The sequence below is a fragment of the Schistocerca piceifrons genome, chromosome 1 (assembly GCF_021461385.2).
Source record: "Schistocerca piceifrons isolate TAMUIC-IGC-003096 chromosome 1, iqSchPice1.1, whole genome shotgun sequence".
NCBI lineage: Eukaryota > Metazoa > Arthropoda > Insecta > Orthoptera > Acrididae > Schistocerca > Schistocerca piceifrons.
Genome location: NC_060138.1, coordinates 326157697 through 326176158, shown reverse-complemented (window position 1 = coordinate 326176158; position 18462 = coordinate 326157697). Strand labels below are relative to the sequence as shown.

Sequence of the window (18462 nt, the reverse complement as noted above, 5' to 3'; positions counted from 1 at the left end):
AGATTTATTATCTTCAGTACTAAACACCTACTGTCTCTCATTCCCACTTGGAAGTTACCTATCCAATAGATTCTAGAGGCAACAAACATTTGACTTTCAGTATTCCATGTAATTACTGATTTAATTTAAAAATTTTAACATAACAAATATTAATGTTACAACCTGTTTATACATCTAGAGGCAGTGTAATGCACAGCACACCAATTACCCAAGCTCTATTCACCCATTATTTGAGAATGAGAGCATTCAGCAACTTCCAACAAGCTTAATATAATACAGTTTGAAACTTTTTCAAAACTTTTTCTTGCTGACACTTCCCACAAAATAACGAAAGGTAAAAAAGTTTATCACTTGCTAGATTTTCACTGTTAATGCAGTAAATCTTCAGCATCTGACATGATGTCCTAATTTATTACTTCTTTACTAGTAATACTATTCAAAACATATTTTGCAGACAGTATCAACATAATTATATTACTGTATGACATACAATTGAGGAGATATGACAAACAAGGGAGTCTGATTTTTTAAAATTTAAAAGATCACGTGTGGGGAAGTTACTGGAATGACACTTTTCGTTAAATGTCACAGGAAGTCACCGAGCTAGCACTATCCTGCATTGTAGTGTTGAAAGCTGCCCCCCCCCCCCCTTTTCATTATCCTTACTCACCAGCCAGTACATACTTTGAATTCTTGAGGCATGCAATTTGAAAATTCCATTTATTGCGAGTGCCTTCATTTGGATAATTTCTCGAATAATTGAGAAGCCTTCAATGTGTTTCTCTTGCATGTACTGAACAACATGCCACCCCAGTTTGTGAAACCTTCCCCGTTTCATTCCACTGACAGTTTCACACGTAGAAATAATGTTCCTTAATTTATTGTTTAAATAATGCCACCTATGAACATGCACTTCTGTGACACCAAATTTTGTTCCTACTGCACAAATGGTTTGTGGCCTCTACTTCACAAGTCATCCATAATTAACTTAAAAATAGTGTCATGTTGCCTCCTTGAACCAACTGTGAACTACATACTTGTAGCCACATATTTCTCAATAGAGCTTAGGCTGTAATTTACACTCATTATCGATTGCTAGAATTTACAGTTCTTACAGCATTGATAATGTAAGTACAACATGAATAACAAAAATACATTGTTCTCTTGGTCCCTGCAGCTGAATTCGCAGAGATCATACTACTAAGGATTAATACTGTAGCCAACCTTGAAAACCAGTAGTGTTGTACAGCAGTAGCAGCTTTAGTATTATTGCTGATGCTCATGTTCCATTTTATCACACTGCCTTTAACATGTTCTATATGAACTTCAATTTTGTTGGTATTAATTTGTCTCATGTAGAAATGTGTACCACTTGTCCAATTTTAATGTCAATTCCAACCTAATTACAAATGGATTTTAAAAAAACTGCAGTTAAAACATTGTAGATATTCATAAAAAGCAAAGGTATACAGTATACATTCCCATTGTTGGCGGCATGCTGAAATTTGCTGCCCACCCACCACTCTCTTCCCCACATTCATCTTAAAGCTAAGCCAAGCTGCTATCACTGATCCTATTGCAACCCTTACAAATTATTAAAATTAAGCCTGTGTGTGACCTCAGCTGTCAAAGCTTCAAGCAGCAATAGTTTATAATATCAAAATATAAGATGACCCTGTATTTCGATACTCTTGTTTGTAGGTAGATCTTGGCACATTTCATAAAAGAAAAAATTATCCACTGTAGGCTGAAAATTTAAAGCCTACAATGGACAATTTCTGAATCATGAATTTGCAAAAACCTCGTCTTATAGTCAATTAAATATAGTATTTAACAGGAGAAATATTTTTGATCCGTTGGTATTCCGTAACATAGAATTGACACTATGTATAAGGAGGAGATACAATTTCCAACACCATTTAAGCTAACCTAATATTTGAGCACAAACATACACAGTTAAGACAAATTTTTTGGCAACAAATTTCTTTGTCTTAGTGAAAAATAAATACCTTTGATACAAAATGTGCATTAGATTGAATTTTGATTTACAGTACCTGCGGCTCACATCCAGGGTAGGGTGGTGGGCGGGGTCCAATTCCACGCCTGTTTTGATCAAAGGGGTAGCCTCGGACCTACCATAACCAATAGCAGAAAATTATTAACATGTTCCAACCAAATTATTTAAAGAACTGAATATATAACAGCTGCACATAAAAACAATCCCAAGACATATGTCCATGATTTGTTTTTTTAAGGAATTCTGAAAAGAATACTATTTGTATAATAATAAGAAAAACTCACAAATAGTGACCTGTCAAAACTGAAACAAATTCCAACCTGTAAACAGTGAAACACAATATTTAATTATCTCACTTGCCAGTAACTGATTTCCATAAGGAAACAGACACGTGTACATTGCTAGCCACTAAAATTGCAACACCAGGAAAGACAGCAAATAATGAAATTTTGCTTATAAACAGAACACAGAACAGCAGGAAAATATAGGATTAACTTTGTGGCTGATTTGCGGATACATGTGAAATGTGGTAAGCAGAGCTGCCACCTTTTGCAGCAACCATCCTTGTAACATAGCTGGACATCGAGACGAACTAAGCTTGGATGTCGTTAAATGCTGCTTCACTTGTATCCCAGAGTTCCTCAATCATAGCATCTGGAGACCGGTAGCAATCAGAGCCCAGATGATTTCAATGGGTGAGAGATCTACAGAATGTAGTGCCCAGAGCAACTAACACTCTATGTATCAATATATCAAAGAAAATAATCTGCTCACCAAGCGGCAACATGAGAAAACATATATAAAGGTATTGAAATTTGCAAGCTTTTGCAGCCAGTGGCCCCTTCTTCTAGCAAATGGGTTGAAGGGGAAGGAAGAGAGGAGGAGGTGGAAGAGGAGCAGGAAAAGGACTGGTGAGGTTTAGGAAATGGGGAGAGTTTGGAAAAGCCACCCAGAACCCTGTGTCAGTGCAGATTTACCGTCTGATACGTCTCCCCTAACCGAGGTTTCTGGGCGACTTCTGAACTTTCCCCATTTCCAAAATCTCACCAGTCCTTTTCTTTTATCCCTCCTTCTTCCCCTTCAACTTACCGTTCGGTATATCTCCTCTGATCCTGGTTTCTGGGTGACTTTTCTTAAATCTCTCCATTTCCTAAAATTCACCAGTCTCTTTTTCTCCACCGCTCTTCCTTCCCCTTCAAGCCCCCTACCAGAAGAAGGAGCCACTGGTTCTAAAAGCTTGCAAATTTCAGTAACTTCATGTGTGTGTTCTCCTGCCACCACTTAGTGAGAAGATTTTTCTCTTTATCCAATTAACACTCTAGGTATCAAGATAGTTCTGGACAGCACAGGAAACATGCAGTCTTATGCTATCTTACTGAAAGATAATGTCACAGGGACACTGAAGATAGCATCAGCTAGACATCAGAAAAGTAATGGCTGCTGTCCAAGTTACGGGCTCTGCATACTACAGATGATCATGTTGCATACCCAATGGCAACCTCTTCTATCAGACAGCTGATCCTTACGAGGAACGAAATGTGACAACATTTGTTCTCCATGTAGCCTCCACACATGCATCCACTGCGATGCTGTACGTAAAACCAGGATTTGTCTGGAGAGATGGAGTGGTGCCATTCCTGTATCTGGAGTTGTTTGCCACACCATTGCTGGTACATCTCTCTCTGCTTCCACGTAACAATAAGCATCATGGTACTCCAGACATCATCACACTATGTGTGTGCATACTTATTTTGCTGTAAACTCTCTCACTTCCTGACTCAATGTATCTGACATGGCTGTGTGATCCTGCTTGGCTCACTGAACTAGAAGTATCTCCTCTAAGGTGCTAGTCCCTTGGGACCATTGAAATCCTACATGGCACTGAGCACGACCCTCTTGAACCCATCAACACAAGTAGCAACATCACAAAATGATGAAATGCAGTGTTAATAGTTCCCAATCCTGCTGCTGTCAAATTCCAACACGTTAGTAGAGGTTTCTCCTTAACAATAATCCTCACAAACAAATAACATTCAAATGGCACAAAAAAGTATGAAAACACACACACACACACACACACACACACACACACACACACACACACACACACCTGCGCAGAATCAGAATTTTATTGTCTTATGACACCCACCCCCCAAGAACCATGGACCTTGCTGTTGGTGAGGAGGCTTGCGTGCCTCAGCAATAAAGATAGCTATGCCGTAGGTGCAACCACAACAGAGGGGTGCCTGTTGAGATGCCAGACAAACGTGTGGTTCCTGAAGAGGGGCAGCAGCCTTTTCAGTAGTAGCAGGGCAACAGTCTGGATGATTGACTGATCTGGCCTTGTAACATTAACCAAAACAGTCTTGCTGTGCTGGTACTGTGAACGGCTGAAAGCAAGGGAAAACTACAGCCGTAATTTTTCCCGAGGGCATGCAGCTTCACTGTATGGTTAAACGATGATGGCGTCCTCTTGGGTAAAATATTCTGGAGGTAAAATAGCCCCATTCGGATCTCCGAGAGGGGACTACTCAGGTGGACGTCATTATCAGGAGAAAGAAAACTGACGTTCTACGGATCGGAGTGTGGAAGTCAGATCCATTAATCGGGCAGGTCGGTTAGAAAATTTAAAAAGGGGAATGGATCAATTAAAGTTAGATATAGTGGGAATTAGTGAAGTTCAGTGACAGGCAGAACGAGACTTCTGGTCAGGTGAATACAGGGTTGTAAATACAAAATCAAATAGAGGTAATGCTGGAGTAGGTTTATTAATGGATAAAAAAAATAGGAGTGTGCATAAGCTACTACAATCAGCACAGTGAACACATTATTGTGGTCAAGAAAGACACAAAGCCCACACCTACCACAGTAGTACAAGTTTATAAGTCAATCAGCTCTGCAGATGATGAAGAGACTGATGAAATGTATGATGAGATAACAGAAATTATTCAGATAGTGAAGGGAGACAAAAATTTAATAGTCAGGGGTGACTGGAATTTGATAGTAGGAAAAGGAACAGAAGGAAACAGTAGGTGAATACGGATTGGGAGTAAGAAATGAAAGAGGAAGCCGCCTGGTAGAATTTTGAACAGAGCATAACTTAGTCATAGCTAACACTTGGTTCAAGAATCATGAAAGAAGGTCGTGTACGTGGAAGAGGCCTGGAGATAGCAGAAGGTTTCAGACAGATTATGTAATGGTACGACAGAGATTTAGGAACCAGGTTTTAAATTGTAAGACATTTCCAGGGGCAGATGTGGACTCTGACCACAATCTATTGGTTATGAATTGTAGATTAAAAATGAAGAAACTACAAAAAGATGGGAATTTAAGGAGAAGGGACCTGGATAAACTGAAAGAACCAGAGGTTGTACAGAGTTTCAGGGAGAGCATAAGGGAACAATTGACAGGAATGGGGGAAAGAAATACAGTAGAAGAAGAAGAATGGGTAGCTTTGAGGGGTGAAATAGTGAAGGCAGCAGAGGATCAAGTGGGTAAAAAGATGAGGACTAGTAGGAATCCTTGGGTAACAGAAGAGATAATGAATTTAATTGATGAAAGGAGAAAATATAAAAATGCAGTAAATGAAGCAGACAAAAAGAAATACAAACGTCTCAAAAATGAGATCGACAGGAAGTGCAAAATGGCTAAGCAGGGATGGCTGAGGACAAATGTAAGGATGTAAGAGGCTTATCTCACTAGGGGTAAGATAGATACTGCCTACAGGAAAATTAAAGAGACCTTTGGAGAAAAGAGAACCACTTGTATGAATATCAAGGGCTCAGATGGAAACCCAGTTCTAAGCAAAGAAGGGAAAGCAGAAAGGTGGAAGGAGTATATAGAGAGTCTATACAAGGGCGACGTACTTGAGGGCAATATTATGGAAATGGAAGAGGATGTAGATGAAGATGAAATGGGAGATATGATAATGCGTGAAGAGTTTGACAGAGCACTGAAAGACCAAAGTCGAAACAAGGCCCCTGGAGTAGACAATATTCCATTAGAACTACTGACAGCCTTGGGAGAGCCAGTCCTGACAAAACTGTACCATCTGGTGAGCAAGATGTATGAGACAGGCGAAATACCCTCAGACTTCAAGAAGAATATAATAATTCCAATCCCAAAGAAAGCAGGTTTTGACAGATGTGAAAATTACAAAACTATCAGTTTAATAAGTCATGGCTGCAAAATACTAACACGATTTCTTTACAGACGAATGGAAAAACTGGTAGAAGCTGACTTCAGGGAAGATCAATTTGGATTCCGTAGAAATATTGGAACACGTGAGGCAATATTGACCCTATGACTTATCTTAGAAAATAGATTAAGGAAAGGCAAACCTAAGTTTCTAGCATTTGTAGACTTAGAGAAAGCTTTTGACAATGTTGACTGGAATACTCTCTTCCAAATTCTGAAGGTGGCAGAGGTAAAGTACAGGGAGTGAAAGGCTATTTACAATTTGTACAGAAACTAGATGGCGGTTATAAGAGTTGAGGGGCATGCAAGGGAAGCAGTGGTTGGGAAGGGAGTGAGACAGGGTTGTAGCCTATCCCCTATGTTATTCAATCTCTATATTGAGCAAGCAGTAAATAAAACAAAGAAAAATTCAGAACAGGTATTAAAATCCATGGAGAAGAAATAAAAACTTTGAGGTTTGCCGATGATATTGTAATTCTGTTAGAGACAGCAAAGGACCTGGAAGAGCAGCTGAATGGAATGGACAGTGTTTGAAAGGAGGATATAAGATGAACATTGACAAAAGCAAAACGAGGATAATGGAATGTAGTCTAATTAAGTCGGGTGATGCTGAGGGAATTAGATTAGGAAATGAGACACTTAAAGTAGTAAAGGAGTATTGCTATTTGGGGAGCAAAATAACTGATGATGGCCGAAGTAGAGATGATATAAAATGTTGACTGGCTATGGCAAGGAAAGCGTTTCTGAAGAAGAGAAATTTGTTAACATCGAGTATAGATTTAAGTGTCAGGAAGTCTTTTCTGAAAGTATTTGTATGGACTGTAGCCATGTATGGAAGTCAAGCATGGATGATAAATAGTTTGGACAAGAAGAGAATAGAAGCTTTCGAAATTTGGTGCTATAATCATATAACTAATGAGGAGGTATTGAATAGAATTGGGGAGAAGAGAAATTCGTGGCACAACTTGACTAGTAGAAGGAATCAGTTGGTAGGACATGTTCTGAGGCATCAAGGGATCACCAACTTAGTACTGGAGAGCAGTGTGAAGGGTAAAAATCATAGAGGGAGACCAAGAGATGAATACACTAAGCAGATTCAGAAGGATATAGGTTGCAGTAGATACTGGGAGATGAAGAAGCTTGCACAGGATAGGGTAGTATGGAGAGCTGCATCAAACCAGTCTTTGGACTGAAGACCACCTTGGACTGAAGACCACCACAACAACAACAACATGACACACACTGATTCACACTACAGGAGACTTGTCAATATACATAATGAACCAGAAATACATAAATGTGTCAAACAAAGAACAAAAACAATCCTAATTTATAAAATCATTATAATTTATTTTATTACTCTATAAAGAAATCTTCATCATCATTTAAAAATTCCATGAGTGAATAATAACATTTTTGCAGTAAGATGGCATGTAATCTTATCTTCGTTAAATTTATTTCCATACTGTGAAAGTTTTTCATTTTTAATTTATTATTAATTTTCATAGCCATGTTGAGGAGTCTGGGAGACGAGTTTTAGTCTATGAGACGACAACATGAAATTATCTTTGTTTCTTGTATCATACATATATTGAAAAAAGTTTTCTATAAATAATACTGGATTGGTACAGATAAAGACAAACAAATTCAAAATGTAAATACTTGGAATAGTTAAAATTTGTAGATCCTGAATAAAGGTCAGCATGACTCTATAGGCTAAATGTTATACATATTTCTAATGATAGTTTGTTGAAATAATAATATTTAATTACACTACTTGCATTCCTCCAAATGGTTATTCAGTATCTTACAATGGCTTCAAAATAACTGTGGCAAACAACTTTCTTAGTGTCAATGTCATGCGCGTAGCACAATTCGGTCATTGTGAGTGGTAGACTGTTTAGCTTGTTTGCCAAGTAGCTTATACATGAAGACCAGGATGAACTTTTTTCTAAAAACATCCCTTTCATGTTTAGTTTTAATCCATTTACATCAAACCAATATCGTGAACTATTTAGAGTGTCAATGACTCTTTGGGGAATTTGTTCTGAGGTCTCACTTTCAAAGAGTCCAGGTGCATCATCTGAAAATAAAAATGAGTACAATGTTGTATCATTTACCTAGAATAAAACAGAGCTGGGCCTAAAATGGAATCTTGTTGGACACCCCGTGAAATAGTTCTCCATTCTGCGAAACAATTTCCTGTACCTGATGTTACAACTATCCTTTGCTTTCTGTCTTTTAAATATGATTTGAATCATTTCAAAGCACTGCCATTTACTCCGTCTCTTTCTAATTTCTGTAACAGTAGAGAGTGTTTACACAGTCAAAAGCCTTCATAAGGTCACAGAAAATACCTGTGACTTTTTTAGACTTGTCCAGAGATAAGCAAATTTCCTCAACAAATTTGTTGATGTCACATATTGTACTCTTCCCTTTCTAGAAGCCGAACTGATTTAAAGTGATGATACTAGGTTTTGCCATGAAATTCTCGAGCTGGATTACAACAACATTTTTGGATTATTTTGAAAATATTGGGAGAAGACTCACTGGTTGGTAGTTTCCTACAGTGTCTTTGAGCTTTTCTTCAATAATTGCTTTACTTCTATGTACTATTGAGCATCTGGGAAACATGCTTCTTCAAATGATTGGTTCATTATTTCAGATGGAGATGCTGATATATTAGAAACAGTTTTAACTGCTCTAGGAGATATTTCATCCCATCCAATCAAATTTTTATTTTTAAGGGAAAACACTCTTTTCTTATCCCTTTAGCTATAATTCATTCAAATGCTGTTAAACTGTGTCAGCTGTACCTGTGGGGCATGATCAAAAGCTAGCAGTTTTCATTCTTTTCCTGTATGCCTGACGACAACTCGATGCTTCTAGTGTTTGACGAGAGGTTTCCATTAATGCCAAATTATTTACATTTTGCCAAAACTTTACTTACTATACTAACATTCAAATGCAACTTCTGAATGAGAAACCTTCTGTGTAATCTTTCATTAAATATAAAAGGTAGATGGCATTACTCCTACAAACTTTGTGCCGTTGCAGTAAAATGCCCATCAATTGCATATACAAGTGGCTACTACATTTCATGCCAATTTGATGTATGTTACATGCCATCTTCATTGTTAATGATTTGTCCAACCATATGGAACAGGTTTCCAAATATGTTAGTGGCTCGAAGACTTTTTAAGTAATAGGATCCAGTACATTACCCTTAACTGTGAGTGTTCGACAGAGACGAGGGTATTCGTCAGGAATGCCACACAGAAGTGTGATAGTATTGTTCTTGTTCTCTGCATATGTAAATGATCTGATGGGCTGAGTGGGAAGCAATCTGCAACTGTCTGATGATAATGCTGTAGTGTATTGAAAAGTATGGTCAGTGAGTGATACAAGATGACTCAGACACAATTTCTATTTGATGTCATGAATGGCCACTTACTCTAAACGTAGAAAAATGTAAGTTAATGCAGATGAGTAATATTCGAATACTGTATTAGTGATGTGCTGCTTGACACGGCCACATCAACTTCAGTTTACTGGGAGAGTTTTAGGAAAGAATAGCTCATCTCTGATGGGAAACCCTGGAAGGAAGATAACATTCTTTTTATGAAATACAAGTGAGAATATTTTGAGAATAGGCACTTGCAATTAATCAAAGAACAATTCGACTGTTGCCAACATACATTTCACATGCAGACCACAAAGACGAAAAAAGAGGAATTACGGCATGCATGGAAGCATACAGACAGTCTTCTTCCCTTGCTCCATTTGTAAGTGGAATGGAAAATGAAATGACTAATAGTGGTACATGGTAACCTATGCCATACACCATATGGTAGCTTACGGAACATGTAGGGGGAAGCAGATGGTGGTCTTATTTGAATGACTGTACATATAAATCTCCTCCAGCAGTCAAATGGCAAGTGGTGGAGTTGCTTCGATCAAACCACAAAATGAATTAACATTTTCCCATTATATTTAGAACTTGCCTGTCACTAATGCAAAATATAATTGAACTGTATTCAAATTAAATTGTCTTTGTCTGGACATAACTACATGTGGAAGTGTACACAGCATTTGAAATATAAAATCTTTACATTACTGCCTTCTAACATACCAGTTACCACACACAGGGTGGGCAAAAGTAAAATGGTGCAGTAAATACTTACAATAAGACTGCTTGTGTACAGGCTGACAAAGCTCAATGTTTCTGAAAACATTATACAGTCTTCCACCTTCTGTAAGTTGATCTACATATGAATTGCACAGTTTCTGGACATACTGTTTAGTATTAACAGTTTGGTGAAAGAACTGTGTTGTGATGTAGACACCAAACATTGTGCACCAAACACCCTTCTGCAACAGTGCTTCACTGTACTGATGGGCATTTTCTGATGCATAATATTGCATATTCTGTGAGTTCAAATACCCTGACAGGGTATGCGAAGAAATTGAAAACTGTAGATACAGAAGTCATGTTTACATTTCACTCAGGAACCACCAGTGAACTTGACATAAGAAATTTTGTTTGATCACTTTAACTCATGCGTAACAGTAAACCTCTAACGAGGCCCTACCAGGCTCAATATTTATTGTGCAATGATACTATGTCAACATATTGAGTAAAAGTGTGAGGCCAAGAATGGCACAATATTTATGCCCACACTGTGTCATTTAGAACTCTAGTTTCATAGTGAAAATGTTGATGCTCAGTGATATACAAAAATATGTACCGTATTTACTCGAATCTAAGCCGCACTCAAATCTAAGCCGCACCTGAAAAATGAGACTCGAAATAAAAGAAAAAAAAATTCCCGAATCTAAGCCGCACCTGAAATTGGAGACTCAAAATTCAAGGGGAGAGAAAAGTTTTTGGCCGCACCTCCAAATCGAAACAAAGTTGGTCCATTGTAATATGAGACACAATTTAGGTCGAATGAATGACGATACAGCTACAGTAGTTTGGTTCGAGTCGTAAGCTTAGCAGTTAAGCTTTACCAGGTAGCCATTGCTATGCGTCAGGCGCTCCGTCCGTATTTATATGGGTACCCTTCCTTTTTCACGTGCTTCATCTGGTTTGAATCGATTGCTTATTTTCCTTTGATCTGATAAGTGCCGTGTTCTTTGTTATAGGTGTTTACGTCACTCTAAGCTGAAAATGCATTACTATACTGTGTCATGCATTGTTTGTCGCATTCTGATAGTGCGTGTTTACGGCCTGTCGCCGCTCGCGGGATGGCTTGCTTTTGTGCGCGCTACCGCCGCTTACAATTTTTTTAAAAAAAGAGAGAGGAATCGTCTCATTAGCGAAACAACGGCAAGAGACCGCTATTTGTTGTTACTTACACTGCTGCTTTCTTTGATAATGATCAACAAGAACCAAATAACAGACTGCGTATGATAGAACATGTTCTGAACGAGAGTTAGGCAAAAACTTTTCACCGTTTGAAAATCTTTGTGGCCGCTTCTTTAGTACATCAAATTCTGCATAGAAATTAGAGTCATCTTAGATTTAAAAATCTAGTCAGTTGCTGTGCTTCATTTCTGACTGTATCACTATTGCGCATAAGAATAATACGAATAAAAACATGACACGATACGTATATTCTTCCGCGTTTGCTGTTGCCTCACTCTAGTTTCGTAGTTTATTAGGCAGACAGGATTTAAATGAGATAGCAGCAAACACGCAAGAATACATGGCAAAATGTTTATATTCGTATTATTCTTATGGTGAAGAGAATACTGCATGTGATTCACATTTCATCAGGTTCCTATTAGCAACCATCTCTTCTCACTGGTAGGAAAAAATTCAGAACGTAGAGTTGGCCATATTGACAAACATCCCAAACAATCTTGCCAGTCGGATTTTCGTAGTACATTGAAATTCTGCTACATTCTAAGATGAACAATACGGAATTTGTATTTACTTCGTTGGATAATGTATGAAAATGCAGTGGTCGAAACTCGGGGCGGAGAAAAAAAAGCTCGTCTTCTACCTTTTCTTTTTAAATTTATTTACTGACGCAGAGGTTTTGGCGCCAGTATTTATCTTTGTGCCTACAAAGCATGCCTGTGTAGCGCTACATATATTTGACGGCAGAAGTTAGTTGTGGTGGGACCTACCAACATTTTTCAGAACTTCCACTTGCTTTGCACTTGATTCTAAGCCGCAGGCGGTTTTTTGGATTACAAAAACCGGAAAAAAAGTGCGGCTTAGATATGAGTAAATACGGTAAACACAACAAATTACCATGTCTAATTCGGTGTAGGAATCCTGTTATACAGTTGTCTCAGAATGGATAAATACAGGTCCTACGATTTTCAAGGGAATATTATACTATTCTTCCTGCAAAATATTGGCAATATCAGGTAATGATGATGGAGGTTTGAAGTTATCATGCACCCTTCTCTCCAAAGTAGACCACAAAGGCTCATAATATTGACATCTGCTGACTGCAGTGGCCAGGGGAGAGAGAATTCACCTTTTTACTCACAAAAACAAGTCCTGGATGACATGAGCTGTGTAAACAGGGACCCTGTCAGCTTGCAACACAGCATCACCATTGGAGAACAAAAGTTGTACCATGGGATATAGCTGATCGCACAAGTGGTCACACAATCCTTGGCAGTAATGTGATTTTGCAGAATAAACATGGAACCCATAAAGTACCACAATATGGCTGCTCAATTCATCACCAAACCCCTGCCACATTTCATTCCTGGGACAAACTCAGCCAGAAGTTGGGAACACTGTTAAACAAGACTCATCCGGCCAAATGAATTTATTTCACTGCTACACAGTCCAGGTTCTGTGGTTTCAGCACCATATTTTCCTGTTACAAGCAGTTACATCACTGTTTGTGGTTTTCTAATTCCAGTTTGCCCTGCTTCTAGAGCTCCCATTGCATTGCTTTCGTGCTGACAGGGTTTGCAAGTGAGACATTCAGTTCTGCAGTGACTTCTGCAGCTGTCATCCTCTTTATTTTTCATTACAATACTCTTCATGAATGTCCATCACAATCACTCCACACATACTTTTGCTAACTTTGTGACTTAACTGATGACGTTTTCCCAGTTACCTGTATGTGGTATAAATATTCAATATGGTGGCTCTTGAAGCACTAAACGCTTTGGCTATCTTGGTTACAGAAGCCCCACCATATGAGTACCATCTATCTGCCCATGTTCGAATTCACAGTAAAGCTTCAACATAACAGGTTCACAACTATGCAAAACACAATTCTGACTATGACTGACACTTGCAACATGTTGAGGACATTGCACAGATGCCACCTGTGATCAAATACAACAGCGCAACCTGCAGGCTTGGTTTAGCATTTGCATTTATGTTCAAATGTGCATTTCTTGCACTGTATGCACTGTGTTTCGTCCAACCCTTGAGAATTTGTATGTATTATGAAAGCAATCGCTAAATGATACAAAAAGAAAAGCAAGAGGAAGAGGTGATGAGCAAATAAGTGGCTTGGAAGGCATTCTACAAACAGGCATACAAACACATTAAGAGAGCTTGCAACAGAGCTATATGACTATCAGAATTTTTTAAGGATTAATGAGGAATCTTTCAAAATATTGATGAACTCCATTACACCGTATGTACATAGAAAAGATAATATTCATACACTCATCGGCTTTCACTTTCCACGCTGGTGGAATTGATCTGTAAACCTCAAAGGAATAAGATTTATTATTGTTTAAGACCAGCAGGTAGTGCGGTTATGTGTTTTTCCAATAAATACTTCAAGCTTCCAAAAAAACAAGCTGTTGCAGTGTTATTTTTCTACATTTACATACTTTTGTCAGATGTTTTTAAAGCTAATTACTAAAAAGTATTAAATATGTAACAAATCTACTTCCTATGATACACTTCAAGAGATTATTCCTTTCACTTTCTTTCCTGGTGTATTCACATTCATATGGTGTCACTGTATGCGTTATTTGCATCTCTGCAAATCATGAAGCCTCAACAGGAACTGGCCAGTACTGCACAATATCATCCTTAAATGGTACAATACACTGTACAAGACATTAAGTGGGCACTAATATTTTTAAAGATCTGCCGAGCGCTTTCAATATATTATGCAAATGGTCAATACTGCTCTCTGATGGTCAATATTATTATGCAATACTCAGTATCGTGCATAAAATATTGAGCATGTAAGGGCCACTAAAGGATACAGTTGCAGGTCCTTTTTGATAATGTTTCGACACAACTGTCTCTTAATCCTTTAAATGGGTATAATGGAAATACCTGTCACCACTCTGTTAATTCACAGATGGTTGGATGGATATATCTGTCCACTGCCTTCTGTGGCTAGTAGCTTGTGAAAATTACGAGTTATCGGTCTGCCATTGAAACTGTGGCACTAGTTGAGTTTTGTCCAATATATGGCAGCCCTCATCAGCAAACACAGCATATTCTGGGCTAGATATAACATTTTCCACTCAAATGTGCATGGACAGTACGCATCTTGTGAAGCAGCTGCAAAAAGCACACCTTTTTCGTCTGCCTTTACCGCCACATTAGTGAGCGGTCTTTTGTAATGGCAAAAAGAAGTCATTTATCAGATTCAGAGATAGAGCAGCTGCTTTTAGATAGTGATGGTAATTTCAGTGGCAGTTTTGAAAGTGTTCAAGATATGGATGTTGAGGCAAGTGAAGGTGACTTCGATTCAGAAACATCTGACGACAAAACACTACTGCAACAGATAGTACCTAGTGCATTTGTGCGTGCTAGTTCTGTTCGTGATCCATATTTCTTAGTGGTACAGCTAGCATCTAAAACAATATAAATAAAAATGTCGTGTGGCTAGGGCCTCCCGTCGGGTACACCGTTCGCCGGGTGCAAGTCTTTCAATTTGACGCCACTTCAACGACTTGCGTATTGATAAAACAATATGATGTGATGAGTGGTTTTGTGTGTTTTATGCATGATGCTTTGTGCACAGATGAACAAGCGAACTTGTGTGCGCAACATTTCATAGCTCCTCATCACAATATAACAGCATGCTTCAGGGTACGCAGTTGGCAGGATACTACAAGGGATGAGGTAAAAACACATACTGGAATGCTCATCCTTGGAGGAATTATTCACAAATTAGAACACATGGTGTACTTTTCAAAGAGAGGTTCAGTTGACACACCTTTCTTCAGGAAATTGATGAGTGAAAGGTGGTTTCATCTTTTACTGAAATTTCTCCACTTTTGTGACACTAACTCGCTTGATCCACTAGGTACTGTAAGCAGAAAATTATTCTAAATTCACCCAAACTATTCAAAATTCACCTAAACTATTCAAAACCCACCCAACCATGGATTATCTGCAGCATAAATATAGATCAGTACACATACCAGGAAGGAACATCACCTTTGAGAAATTGTTGTTGCTCTGGAAAGGATGACTTGGGCGGAGACAATTTATTCCATCAAAGCACAGCAGATTCAGAATCAAATTTTATGAACACTGTGAAAGCAGCTTCAGGTATGTATGGGACTTAACTGTTTACAATGGAAAGGACACTAATTATGTAGCCACTATCCAGTGGAAAAAATAACTCTCAAATTGTTCAGGAGCTCACATGTGATCTACTCAAGAAAGGTTACTGCATTTATCTTGACAACCGGTGCACCAATCCAGATTTGGTGACAAACTAACCAGCAACAATACTGATGTTGTCGGCACAATGTGGCAAGACAGGGACAGGTTCCTTGATTTCATCAAAAAGAAAACGCTGAGAAAAGGGGAGTATGTAACAAGGTATAGAGACAAATACATGGTAATGAAATGATACGCAAAAGAGGTGTTGTTGTGGTCAGCATCTTCCCTGATGATACATTTTTAAATGTAAACTCGAAGGAGGGACTTGTTCACCGATTACAAGAACAACATTGGAGGTGTGGATAGGTGTGATTCTCAGTTGCACGGCTACCAGATGGCCAGGAGCAGGCTGAAAAAATATTATCGCAAGTTTTCCACCAGTTGGACATTGCATGCTCTGTACAAGAAGCACAGTGGCAAACAAAGCAGAATGAACTTCACCATTAGTCTTGGCAAACAACTGGCCATATCTTTGCCACATCAGTACCATGCACACCTACAACACTGATAGCAACACACCTTACAGCCAAGCATTTTACAGACCTTCTGCCACCCACAACAAAGAAAAGACAAACATGGAGGTGTGTGGTGTGCACGAGAAAAGCCCTTCATGAACAGACTTCATACTGGTATGCAGAATGAAAATTTCCTTGTGTGCAGCACCTTGCTTTAAAATGTTTCACACTGAAAATAACTTAATATTATGGGGAAGGGAGAGGGGGGGGGGGGAGATGACTGCCAGAATATATTTTATTCATTCTCATCCAATATCAATTTATACTGTGGTGGTACATGTTGCTATTCAAGGTAGCAACATGCCCCACTTCCTTCCTACTGTGCAAACAAAAGATGGGTCATGTAGAAACCTTAATTTATGGTAACAGTGCTACAGGAAAGACGAACTACTGTGTGCACATTTTTTTATTTATGCTCAGGTACAAAATGTAAATGTAACCACAGTACCACCACAAGGCATGACAGATAGCTAGTGTTTTAAAGGTGGGAAGGAGCCATTTACAGTCTGACGTTGCGACTTGGGGTGTCACGGATGTCAATAAAGAAGAGGTCGGAATGACGACTGCTGTTGTTCCAAAAAACAAAAAAGGAAGAAGATTGTATGGAATTAATGAATGAGTTAATTAATTAATTCTTGACCTTGGGATACTAGCAATCTGTTTGAAGACAAGGTTATTTATTAAGAGCTTAAATGTAAATGTTTAATTGATATGTTGAAAGTGTTATGGGGACTGTTAAATACAGAAGGATTTTGAGATGAACTCGTTATGCGATTCATAGCTAGTGGGTAGTAAACATAATTTTCCATTGTCACAGCGCTTTCCTGAAGGTGGTGAAGAAGTTCGATATAGCTACGAGTGCCACTTCATACTAGGACCAAAACTTCAAGGAGTGACATGAGTGCAGAAAGAGAAGATTTAAATGTAAAGGTAATTATGAACAGACAACTCACTGACAATGTTCATGGAATTGGCACCCTGATTAAATCCTCTCCAGCAACAAATACCAGTGGTAACATTAAAATACACAATTCTACATCTGCATCTACATCTACAATCCACAAACTAATGGATATTTTAAGGCTCATAGTATATCAGTTTCACTTCTATCACGTCCTATTTCAAATACAGTTGCTACACATGAAAGATTGACAAACCCTGCCCCTACCCCCAACACACACACACACACACACACACACACACACACACACACACACACACACCATGTGATCCTAAATTTCTTTCATTTTAGCTTTAGCTTCATAACACCTACATGAGCTGAATGTTGGAGCAAATAGTATCTTGACTTGCTCTGGAGTTTAGTTCTTGGAATTTTGTGAGTAAATGTCTCCACAAAGCACAACACCATTCCTGTGACATACCCCGTTGAAACTCATAGGGTAATTCTGAGACATTCTTACTCTGAGCACACAAATCTGTGAGAAAGCATGGAGCTGTTCTTGTAGCCCTCTATCCAACTTAGTAAGGCTTCCAAGCAGACATAAAATCCTCCAGAATTGGTTGCATGATTGTTATCTGAGTGACATATTCTTTGCAATTTTATGAATAAATCAGACACCAGCATCTGCCTCCCTCAAGGTTACACAAATGTGGTCGTTTCACTTTAAATTGTTGCAGGCATATAGTCCTAGATACTTGAAGGTTTTAACCGATTCCAAAGTACTAATTGCAAATTGCACATCCGAAAATCCTCGTATTGTCTGTCTATGCACATTACATTACATTTTATTTAATTATGTTGAGGGGCTGCTACCAATTGTCACAATAGATGCTGATCAATTGTGAATCTCTCTGAATTTTGTAAAAATTTCCTTATATATGTCAATTTCCTGTCCATGAAAATCTTCCAGAGTGAAAAACATACTCTCAATATGAGAGTATGAGAGTGTGTGTGTGTGTGTGTGTGTGTGTTGTGTGTGAGAGAGAGAGAGAGAGAGAGAGAGAGAGAGAGAGAGAGAGAGAGAGAGAGAGAGGGGGGGGGGGGGGGGGGGGAGGGAGAGAGGGAGGGAGGGAGGGGAGGGGGGACTTTTTACAGCTGGCGTATGGCATTATCAGGAGAAGCAGCTAGCAGCTGTGCACTG

The 18462-nt window shown here is 38.6% G+C and overlaps 1 protein-coding gene across 2 annotated transcripts in view; it reads right to left on the bottom strand.

Moving 5' to 3' along the window:
- LOC124782548 (double-stranded RNA-binding protein Staufen homolog 2) overlaps window positions 1-18462 on the bottom strand; it is a 257615-nt gene that overhangs the window by 156342 nt on the left and 82811 nt on the right. For both annotated transcript variants that reach the window (XM_047253950.1, XM_047253949.1), the window contains exon 7: window positions 2055-2132. In XM_047253950.1, the coding sequence (XP_047109906.1) occupies window positions 2055-2132 (78 nt within the window). The remainder of the gene's footprint in view (window positions 1-2054; window positions 2133-18462) is intronic.